We start from the raw sequence: 11,412 nt of genomic DNA, 5'->3' as shown, positions 1-11,412 counted from the left end.
GTAACGGACGTGAATACGGAAGTTACGCCAGAGGAAGAGGAAGTGGAGCGGGCTGGGAATCCACGTGGGTCCTGCGTGTGCTACTAGGCCCTTGGAACCCGGTCCTTTAAACTCACCCCCAGCTTAGTAGACATGGGTCGTTCGGGGAAGTTGCCCTCCGGGGTCTCGGCCAAGTTGAAACGCTGGAAGAAAGGCCACAGCAGCGACAGCAATCCGGCCATCTCCCGCCACCGCCAGGCCGCCCGCAGCCGCTTCTTCAGCCGGCCCTCAGGTAGCAGGGTCGCGACCCAAGGGCCGCCTGCGGCGGTGTTCTGGGCGGGCCTGGGTCTCAATGGATTTCAGCCTCTCTGCAGGCTGTGGGGCCCAAGCATCGGACCTTTCGTCTCCTAAAATGTCCGATCTGGAGCCTGTTGTAAAGGTCCACCCTCCCCACTTAAGAGATGCAGAAACTGACTCCACAGGAGGGAGATGACTTGGCTAGGCTAGGGTACCACGAGTATCAGTCAGTACTCACGCCTGTAGTTAACCGTGGTGGCGCTTTACAAAGCGCTTTCACCCTCATCTCTTTCCCAGGCCCCTCACTGCAGCCCCCACCCGACTCCCACCGGCGAAACTTTTACCTGGAGGGTTCCCTTTCTGAATCTGATTAAGTTCTAGGTGTACAGTGGACTGCTGAGGCAGACCGCGTTCAGAATTTAGCCTCTCTGGTTGGGGGCCTGGACTCCGCCTGTTTGTTTCCTAGGGGTAGTTCTTGTTCTCTTAGCCAAAAGGAGGTTCGGGTAAGAGTTGGGGGCCTTACCCTTTGCCTCCGGTTCTCAGGAAAGAGCGACTTGACAGCTGATGCGGTAAAGTTGCATAATGAGCTGCAGTCAGGATCCCTGCGTCTGGGTAAAAGCGAAGCCCCTGAGACTGCCATGGAAGAGGAAGAGGTGGCGCCAGCTCTCACCGAGAAGTCTTCGGGCACCTTCCTGAGCGGCCTCTCCGACTGCACAAACGTCACCTTCAGCAAAGTGCAGCGCTTCTGGGAGTCCAGCTCGGCTGCCCACAAAGAGGTAGGGGGGACTCTCAGGACAGCCAGAGGCTAGTGAGGGGAGGCCAGCTGACTGCTCTCCGGTGACAACAGGTGGAATCTCTGGATGATGTGTCTCCCCTCCTACCCTTTGTGTCTGCTGCTTATTACCCCTCCTAGGGCAGGTTCCACTTTCTGCTTTTTCTAAGAACATCTTCCTGGCTCAAGTGTAAAGTCCCTCAGGGTATTTTCCTGACAGTTTTCAAATGTCCAAAACATTTTTTGCAAACATTTATCTCTTCAACTATACTTAAGACAGGCCTTTTTATATATTGATAGAATGTTTTCAGGAAACATTTGTTGAGTAAATTAATACTGAATAACAGTGGTTAAAAAATGTTTTATCTAACAAGACCTAAATGTTATTTACCTTTTTTTAGTTTATAAATTATATATACATATATTTTCATTATTTAAATGAAAAAATGTCAAAACTATAAATGATAACAAAGTGAGGTGAGTAGAATAAAATATGAAAGTTGTTCTCCCAGCTTAACTCCTTTGTGGTAGTTACTGTTAATAGTAACAGTACTTTTCTAGACCAAAGCTGTCGAAAAGAAATGTAATGTGAGGCACATACATAATTTAAAATTTTCTAGTAGCTATGTTAAATAAAAGTAAAAAAGATGCAAGTGAAATTAACCTTAATTTTATATATCTCATTTAACCTGGTATACCCAAAATATTGTTGTTTCAACTTATAATCAATATTTTTAAAAGTGAGGTGTTTTTGCATTATTTTTATCGTACTAAGTCTTCAAAGTCTAGTCTGACACCTCCATTTGGAGGCTAAATCTTCATTGGCAATACTTGATTTGTATTTAAAGTTCATAAAACTTACAGTTGCAAAAGTAGATTCATATACCCAAGTAGTTCTAAATCTGTTTCCCAATAACTGGATAAAGTATTTGTTTTTAAATATAAATAATTAAAAACTTTTAAGATGCAGTTCCTCAGTCACACTAGCCACATCTCAGGTGCTCAGTGGCCTCTTGTCAAATTACCGTTGTAGACTTTTTTACCCACATTTTGTTTAGGTTTACTGAAATGCCATTATATTTTATATATACTATTCTACAACTTTTTTCGCCACTGATCAGTGTTTCTGAGTTAATCTACGTAGTTGTTCACCATTATTTTCAGTAGTCACATAGTGTTTGAATTTGTCATTATTACACAGTGAGTACATTATTAACCCCTTGTTGACGGCTGCTGTATTGTTCCAATTGGTTGTGGCAGTGAACACTTGTGCTTGAACGTTTACACATTTGTGCAGGTATTTCCATATATAAGGGGTAGAGCCTTAGAGGTGGGTTTTGGGCAGATGTGTGAGTTTTCCTGTTGCTGGGCCCCGTGTGTGTTCCCCTGGCTCTGCTCTGGCTGCTGCTCATCTTGTCTGCTCTGGGCTTTATCAGGAGAATAATTTGTGAAGGAGGAAGGAGAAGAGGCTACCCTGCGGTGGGGTTTGATCGGAAATAGATGTCATAGGTACCTTCTCCCTCATGTGCAGATCTGTGCTGTCTTGGCTGCTGTCACCGAGGTGATACGCTCCCAGGGTGGGAAGGAGACAGAGACTGAGTACTTTGCTGCCCTGGTGAGTGGGTGTGACTTGCAGGTGGGCGGGCTTTCGGAGTAGCATGTTATTCAGGCTATAAGGAGAAGGCAGGGGCCCCTGCACGCGGGGGTAGAGAAGGACAACCTTAAACAGGTGAAAGCGCTTCAGTTATTCTCAGGTGGCTTGGTAAGCCTGGTGGGATTTGCTACATTATTCTTGTAAAACAAAATCCACTACTCTCATTTATTTTTTTCTCCTAATCCATGAAACTGAGTTACACCCAGGGGATTCTCTAGTAAAATTGTTTTCAAAGTGTAGTCTGGGGGTTCCCAAGACCCTTTTGGGGGTTGGTTAAGTCAAAATTATTTCCATAATAACGCTAAACCATCATTTACCTTTTTCACTCCCATTCTCATGACCGTACCCTGGAGTTTTCCAGAAGTTACGTGATGTCTGATGACATTTTGACAGCTCATGGAATTGTGCTTGCATATTTGTGTGTTTTAAAAAATTCTCAGTTTTAATTTTTAATATGATAAATATCAATAGATATAACTTTTGTAAACCAAATTTCTTTGGGGAAATCCTCAGTACTTTTTAAGGGTGTAAAAGTGTGAGAACCACTGCTGTGGAACAGGGGCCAGCAATCTATATAGCCCATGGGCATAATCTGACTCGTGGCCTGTTTTTGTATAGCCCTAGGCCTGGGAATGGTTTTTACATTTTTACAAGATAGTTAAAATACACAAAGAAGAATACGCGGCAGAGACCATGTGTGGCCTGCGAAGTCTGAAGTATTTATTATCCGGCTCTTCACAGAAAAAGCCTTCTAACCTCTGCTCTAGACTAACGAAGCAGATAGCACTATATGGTTTTCATAATGTGTCAGGCAGTGTTCTAAATGTCTGATGTATATTAATTCAGTTAAACCTCACAACAGCTTATGATCCCTATTTTACAAATGAGGAAACCGAGTCACAGAAAAGTTAAGTTGCTAGTCCAAAGTCACAGTGGTGGAGCTGGGATTTGAACCTCTGACACCAGCGTTCTTGGTCATAACCGTCCTACTGGGCACACGGTGCCCCCATACCCCATCTGCCCAGCGTGACACATTTCCCATTCACACCCCATGGTCTGGCCTCAGATGACAACAATGGAAGCGGTGGAGTCCACGGAGTCTCTGGCCGCTGTTGCTTACCTGCTGAACCTCGTCCTGAAGCGGTGAGTCCTGGCTCCTTATAGGGGGAAGAAGGGAGTGAGGGTGGAAGGGAGGAAGAGGACCAGGGAATTATTAAAAGGAACAAAAAGATGCGAAGTATCAGGTGGCATTCTACTGGCTCAGGCTCCAGGGTGGCCTGGGATGTTACAGGACAGAGTGTGAGTGCTGGGGCCTGGGCAGGGGCAGCCCTGTGCAGCAAGTCGGGCAGGAGGGACAGGGTGGAGCGTTGAGCCACGATGTCTGGGCATCTGCAGCCAGGGGGCAGGTGGGGAGAGGACTTGGGGGAGTTTATAAGGGCCCATCTGGTGGGTAGTGGAGGGCGGGTTGTGGAGAAGGTGGGGCAGGCAGGGAGCTCAGGTGCCATGGAAACGCACTGAACTGGGTGTCAGAAAGGGTGGGCTCGCGGAGTGACTGGGCCAGCGCTGCCCCGCTCTGTCCACCTTCTCCTCCAGACCAGCTGCTCTCAGAGGCCCCTCTAGTCTTCTGACCTTCTTTCTTCTCTCCCTGTAGCGTGCCCAGCCCTGTGCTCATTAAGAAGTTCTCTGATACCTCCAAAGCCTTCATGGATATCATGTCAGCCCAGGCCAGCAGTGGCTCCACCTCTGCCCTCCGATGGGTCAGTGTTTGGGTCTAGGTGTCCCCCTGCCATCTTCCAGAGCCCATCTGATTTGGCTACAGCTTGGACACTCCCTGGGAGGGGTATAGGCACTCTGTGGACCCTCAGAAAGCCCTTTGGCATTTTCTGGAGTTGGTGAGAAGCCGGGCTCTTTCCCACCTGGGTGAAGCAGGTGGAGCTGAGAGACTACCTCTCCTCTGAAGGTCCTCTCCTGCCTGGCCACCCTTCTGCGGAAGCAGGACCTGGAGGCCTGGAGCTACCCTGTGACCCTGCAGGTGTACCATGGGCTGCTGAGCTTCACTGTGCACCCCAAGCCCAAGGTGAGGCCGTGGGGCACCAGGACGTGGGAGGGGGCAGCCACTCTAGTAACCGGGCTGGGCCTGGCCTGCTGAGTGGACTGGGGAGGTCGCCCTGAGTGCTGGGCTCTTGTCCGGAGGTTCTCCTCCTGCCTGAAGCCCTATCTGCTAGCTCCTCCTACAGGAGGGAGGGTCACAGTCAGGCCCATTTGAGTCTCTGCTGCCTCATTGCTCAGTGACGTGTTTAGTTACAGTGGCAGGAGAGTGGGCTGGAGGGGGGCTTTGAGTCACACAGACCTGAGTTGAATACTGGACTCACTGGTTGTGCTGTGACCTTGGGCAAGTTACTTAACCTCTCTGAGTCTTGGTTTCCAAGCTGTAAAATAGGGATGATAATAACAACTTGGCTGCAAGGTCATGGTGACACTCTGGTGCTCCCCACAGGCCTGCTGCAGGTCGTGGCTTGTAGTAGGTGCCCAGTAAGTTGTGCTTGGCCACTCTGCTTCCTCCTGAAATTTAGGGCGGGGAATGTGTAACAGTCGTAAGAGTCACTCCCTGTGCTAAGTGCTCTGATCCCAGGCAGGCTCATGCCTCCTTCCCTGTGTATCCCTCCAGTGGTTCCCTCACTTGCTTCAGGTCTCTGCTGAAACGTCATGTCACTGAAGTGACACTTTCCTGATCGCCGTATAAAAAGTAACAGCCCCTGTTTTATTGTCTGCAAAGTACTTTTACCTTCTGGTGTACGTTTCTTTATTTCCTACCTCCCAATGAGTTGTTGGTTCACTGCTGAACTGGTGGACACTGTATATTGCTGGACGATTGCATGAATGAAGGAATCCGTGTTGTAAAGGTGAGACACTGAAGCTCAGAGACTAAGTGGTCTGGTTTGCTCAAGGCCAGTTGGTGAGTTAGCAGAAGAGCAGGAATGGAAAGCGAGGTCTGTCTTACTCGGCAGCCCAGGGGTCCACACACACGCAGCCCCAGGCGTGTCCTTGGCCCTGTAGGAGGTGTGCGATCAGTGCTCACTACTGGTGGTCATGAGAACCACACACACTGCTGGTTGAACACTGACCCGGCCCTGTCCCCCTTCCTTGCCCCTCAGATCCGGAAGGCTGCCCAGCATGGAGTGTGCTCCGTCCTCAAGGGCAGTGAATTCATGTTTGGTGAAAAGGCCCCTGCCCATCACCCTGCTGCCATGTCCACTGCCAAGTTCTGCATCCAGGAGATCGAGAAGTCTGGAGGTGGGGAAGCGCATTTGAGAGTGGGCGGCGGGGGGCAGGGCCTGCTGCAGAGAGTGGGCTGGAGTCTCAGCTGCCCTCTGTCCACCAGGCTCCAAGGAGGCCACCACCACGCTGCACATGCTGACCCTGCTGAGGGACCTGCTGCCCTGCTTCCCGGACGGCCTGGTGAAGAGCTGCAGTGAGACTCTCCTCCGGGTCATGACTTTGAGCCACGTGGTAAGCTCGGGCCCCGGCGCGTGGGGATGCGCCGAGGAGGAGGGAGGGCAGAGCTTCAGACCCCAGGCCTGTGGTGCTGGCACTCGGGAAACTCACTGTTCAGGCCAAAAGCAGGGGCCGGGGTCTCCTGGCCCCCGCGCTGCTCTTAGCTACACCCAGGGACAACATCTCATCCCTGGTGTCGTATAGACTGGGCATCTTCTGTTGGGAGATGAGGTGAGGGAGAGGGTGGAACCATGGCGGGGCTGGTAAAGCATCAGTCCTCCCCCTACCTTGAGCTCTACCCCAGCCACAGACACGGTTATTTCTCTCTCTCTCTTTTTTTTTTTTTTTTGCTTACTTAATAACGTCAGTATGACAACTTTAAAGATACATAAAAACGATCCCTTGGGGCTTCCCTGGTGGCGCAGTGGTTGAGAGTCCGCTTGCCAATGCAGAGGACACGGTTTCGTGCCCCAGTCTGGGAAGATCCCACATGCCGCGGAGCGGCTGCGCCCGTGAGCCATGGCCGCTGAGCCTGCGCGCCCGGAGCCTGTGCTCCGCAACGGGAGAGGCCACAGCAGTGAGAGGCCCGTGTACCGAAAAAAAAAAAAAAAAAAAAAACGATCCCTTGCATTTGATATGCTAGCACAATTCTGTTAATCTCTATATATTCTCTTATACTGTTTGTTCACATATGTATTTTAAAGCATTCATTATATAAATAACATGATCATTGTTTAAAAGGAAAAAAAAATTCTGAAGTATATAAAGTAAAAAAATAGAAGTCTCTTTTTCCCTCCAAGTCTCATTTCCTAAGATAAATAGTACACAGACAACTTGCCGTGTATCCTTTCAGACATTTTCTTTTTAGGTAAGCGAACACATAAAAACGTGAAAATACAGCTATAATTATAGTATGCCAACCATTTGTAGCCAAGCCCATTATGTTAAAAAAAACATTTTGTTCACATTTCTCCATTGTCCTTGTTTAAATCATTTTTTTTCCTGGTGGCTGCCAAGACTTAATAAAGCAGCAGTCCTCTGAGTGTCCAGGTGTAGGAGGCATGTTTGAGGTTCAGGGGGCCCAAGTCCCCGCAAACCCACTGGCTGGAGTGGGATATTGAGGAGTGCAGGGCCACCGTGGGCTTTGCGGTGGGTTCCCCACTAAGCCTCCGTGTCCTCTCCAGCTGGTGACAGCCTGTGCCATGCAGGCCTTTCACAGCCTCTTCCATGCCAAGCCAAGCCCGGGTACCCTGCCAGCAGAGCTCAACGCCCAGATCATCACGGTGAGGCCTGATGGGGGGACGGGGACATGGCTGTGCTGGGGGGCGGCCCTGTTACTTGTCTGCAGAGCGAGGTTGGATGGGCCAGGTTGGGCCGCCCCTGTGTAGGAGTCAGGTAGACGGGCAGCCAGGAGACTGGCCACCAAAGCCACATCAGTGTCCACGGGAGCTGGGGGCCCTGACTCTTGACTTTGTGGTAGTTAACCTAAAAAACCATTCAGCATGGTCTCATGGTATTAACAGGTACCTTGAACAAAGGTTCTCAGTGTTAGGGATCTCTGGGTGGATTTGGGGAAGGGGGCACAAACCCCCCCCAAATTGCAAAATGTGTGTATATGCTCACGTACATTTTTCCGGAGAAGGGTTCTGGCTTTTGTCAGGTTCACAAAGGTTGTGTGACCCAAGTTATTTTTGACTGCTCCTAGAGACTTTTTTCCCATAGAAGCAGAAGCGGAAGGGCTTCATTGAGCAGGGAAAGGAAGGCCCACGGGGCTGTGAGTGCAGGGGCCCGTGTGCAGGCCCTGGGACAGGACAGCTGCGGGGACGTGCTGTTGCCTAGGGATGGGAAGGGGTCGTGTCATTGGGCTGCTGCTGAACGCACTTGCTCAGTCACCTGCTTCTCCCGTCCCGCCCCTAGGCCTTGTACGACTACGTCCCCAGCGAGAATGACTTACAACCCCTGCTGGCCTGGCTGAAGGTCATGGAGAAAGCCCACATCAACCTGGTTAGGTAGGGATGCGGTGGAGGGCGGTCCCTTGGCCTCCAGCCAGGCCCCCTGCACTGCGGTACAGATGGGAGGGACATGAGCCGGAAGCTGTAGGGGGTTCGGCTTTCGGGGGGGGCGGCGGTTCTGCACTGAGTGTGTGCAGACCAGCTCTTGTGTTCGTGAAGGCGGGGCCAGGTAGCACAGCCTGTGTTAGCCAGGGCTGCTGCCTTTCCTGCCAGAGCTCCGAGGAGCTGAGCAGCAAGGCGGCCGAGAGCACCTTCCCCACCGAGAGGTGGGGCCCGAGTGCCATCCTGATTCCTGTCACCGCTGCCGGCTGTGCAGCTGGTTTACTTCTCAGAGGATATCATCCCCTTTCTGCGGCTCCACCCTACTCCCCACCTGGGTTAATGGTCCCCTCCTCTGGGATCCTCAGTCCTGCGAACCCAGTTTCTGTTTTGTGTCTCCGTCATAACAGTCACTCTTTTTACGCGGGCCTCTCACTGTTGTGGCCTCTCCTGTTGCGGAGCACAGGCTCCGGACACGCAGGCTCAGCGGCCAGACCCCACAGAAGCCTTTTGTGTTGACAGGCTGCATCGGGACCTGGGACTGGGCCACCTCCCTCGCTTGTTTGGAACTGCGACAACCTGCCTCCTCTCCCCCCACTCGCAGGTGGTGACAGCTGCCACCCAGTGCCTTCAGGTACCTCAGCCCCCAGCCCAGCTTTAGCGAGGGAAGCAGAGAGCCTTAGAGCTCCCAGAGCTCACCTCAGGCCTCCAGCTGTGTCCTGGGGAAGAAGTTCTCAGGGTGGGGGTGAGCTTCCTAGAAGCTTCAGGAAGCAGTCACCTGGGAGGGCTGAGTGGCACTGGGGGGCTCTTTTGGGCCCAAACAGCTGTGGCCTCTTTTTGCAGGAGATCCTGAAGGAGTGTGTCGCTCCCCACATGGCTGACATCGGCTCCGTGACCTCCTCGGCCTCAGGCCCTGCCCAGTATGTCGCCAAGATGTTCAGGTGAGAACACAGCCTCTGTATGAGGAGGGAATAAGGTGTGCCTGTAGAAAGTTCCTCGTGATGACAGGTACTCCTCTTGTCACTGTGGTGGGCCTTGCGCACACTACCAGAGCAGCTGCTGTCGGTTTGAGCACTGGCCGCACTCCAGGTGCCATAGTGTCATGCTCAAGAGTGTGGACTTGGGGACCCGTCATCTGGGGCTAGTTCCTCCACCTCTCAACACCTCAGGGTCCACATCAGTCTAATGGAGGTGTGGATTGAATGAGGTCATATATGTAAAGTTCTCAGAACAGTACCTGGTGCGTAGTTAAGTTCCAATAAATACCAGAAATTACTGGTAGTCCTTACAGTTCTAGGAGATAGGTGCTGACCCCATTTTACAGACTGGGAAAGCTGAGGTCACTCAACTAGTAAGCGGCAGCCTGACCGCAGAATCCACTCTACTCATGTGCTGTGCTGCCCTCCATGCCTACAAGAGAAGCCATTCACAGACCGGCCTCCAGCCACCCAGGCCCTTCCAGCCGCCAGTGAGGAGCTTCAGAGCACCAAGAGGCTAGGATCTTTGGTGTTTCCTCTGGGTCTGTCTGCTCAGCTCCAAGGTGTGATGCTTTGGGTTCTGTTCCTTATGAGGACATAGGCCTGTTTCTTCTGGATACACCTGGAATGAAGTTTCTGGAAAACTGAGGAATAGAGCTGCTCCACCCCCAGCTCACCCCTTTCCCCACACTAACCCCTGTTGGCCATTCTTGCCTAGAGCCTCTGGGGCTCGACTTCAAGAGATGAGCTGACCACAGCGTGCCTGGGCCGGAAGGGGCTAGCAGCCGGCCGGGCTTCCCCACTGCTGTGGCTTTCCTCCCTCTGCCCAGTCCACCTGTACCTACCCCATCTTCCCATCTCTGGTCAGACCGAGAAAGCATGGGACAGTGACAACATGGGCTTTGGTGGCCCAGTTTGGCCACTAGAAGAGTGACACTGCTGGGCTACTTAGTCCCTCTGAGCCTCAGTTTCCCCATCTGAGGATGGAACGAATAACCTAGCTCACAGCTGTTTTTTGAAGTGTGAGGATTATATAAATGAAACTCTTAGCACGGGGGGTACTTGGTAAACACTAGCTCTCCCCCTTGGCCTTTCCTGGGGCCTCACCCTTGCCGTGGTCTGTAGTTCCTGGTGCCGGCCATGGACTTCCACGGCCCTGACTGCCCACTCCCTTGGCAGGGCAGTGGAGGAGGGCCTGACATACAGATTCCACGCATCATGGAGCTCCGTGCTACAGCTGCTGTGTGTCTTCTTTGAGGCGTGTGGGAGACAGGCCCATCCCGTGATGAGGAAGGTGACTGGGGCAGCGGCTGGGCCAGGGCAGGAGGTGGCTGGGGCTGCTAGAGGGGCACGTGTCTCCGTTACCTCTGCGCTTTACTCCCCCACTGCCAGGGTCCACTGCAGGTGCCCAGTACTGTGTCCCCAGGAAGGCGACTGGGCCAATGTGGGAGGAACGAGAAGAGGGCTAAAACCACCCCTCCCCCCACCGCCTAATGCCTTCTCACTAGTCTTAGCTGGAGTTGATGGTTTTGAAACTCACAGGGAACCAGTGTGATTCTCCCTCACCCCTATCTATTATCTTTTAATTTTTAATTCTCTAAATTTTCTGTAACAGGTGAGCATAGTATTTTAAGCAGCCTTAGGTCCCAGGGAGGTTACCAAAGCCCAGAGTAAACCATTTAAGGCTCAGGGATCACCCGGAGATCCTCCCCAGCTCCAGGAGCAGGTGGGAGCCTGAGGACAGGGCACAGACCCCTCACCAGCAGGCGGAGCAGCTCACGGCCTCGTGGGGCCTTCCCCGAGGGTAGGGCCTTCCTTGAGAGGCCTGGCCCAGGCCCCGCTAGATTAGGTTGGCAACACCTGGCTCCTGTGAGAGGTCCTCAAGGAATGAGGCTCGCAGAGGGGCTCTGAGGGGCTGTAGTGAACCAGAGGAGGCAGCTCTGGTCTCGAGGGGCAGCTGCTCCGCAGTGCCTGCTAATTTATACTAATTGTACCGTGGGTCTGCGTTTCCCATACCTTCCCGGTTTTCAAGATAAACCGGAAATCTGCATTTGTATATGAAATCTCCTGATTTTTACACTTTACTAACAAATACAGAATTTCTTTTTAAATCCTGGGGCATTGAGGAAGGCTCAAACACATCCAAGAGTTGAATTTGGTTAATGGTCTGTGACCTCTGGCGAGAGC

General features: G+C 51.9%; 1 protein-coding gene across 1 annotated transcript in view; it reads left to right on the top strand.

Moving 5' to 3' along the window:
• RRP12 (ribosomal RNA processing 12 homolog) overlaps window positions 1-11,412 on the top strand; it is a 28,072-nt gene continuing 16,660 nt past the window's right edge. The window contains exons 1-13 of the mRNA XM_029245879.1: window positions 1-271; window positions 820-1,052; window positions 2,580-2,663; window positions 3,769-3,845; window positions 4,354-4,459; window positions 4,663-4,779; window positions 5,858-5,996; window positions 6,085-6,212; window positions 7,382-7,480; window positions 8,115-8,206; window positions 8,771-8,882; window positions 9,092-9,189; window positions 10,405-10,519. Coding sequence (XP_029101712.1) covers window positions 133-271; window positions 820-1,052; window positions 2,580-2,663; window positions 3,769-3,845; window positions 4,354-4,459; window positions 4,663-4,779; window positions 5,858-5,996; window positions 6,085-6,212; window positions 7,382-7,480; window positions 8,115-8,206; window positions 8,771-8,882; window positions 9,092-9,189; window positions 10,405-10,519 — 1,539 coding nt within the window. The 5' untranslated portion in view covers window positions 1-132. The remainder of the gene's footprint in view (window positions 272-819; window positions 1,053-2,579; window positions 2,664-3,768; window positions 3,846-4,353; window positions 4,460-4,662; window positions 4,780-5,857; window positions 5,997-6,084; window positions 6,213-7,381; window positions 7,481-8,114; window positions 8,207-8,770; window positions 8,883-9,091; window positions 9,190-10,404; window positions 10,520-11,412) is intronic.

The sequence above is a fragment of the Monodon monoceros genome, unplaced genomic scaffold (genome assembly GCF_005190385.1).
Source record: "Monodon monoceros isolate NGI ecotype Baffin Bay Population unplaced genomic scaffold, NGI_Narwhal_1 Super_Scaffold_4, whole genome shotgun sequence".
NCBI lineage: Eukaryota > Metazoa > Chordata > Mammalia > Artiodactyla > Monodontidae > Monodon > Monodon monoceros.
Note: the sequence above shows the minus strand (reverse complement) of the source record. Positions and strands in the feature narration are given on the sequence as shown.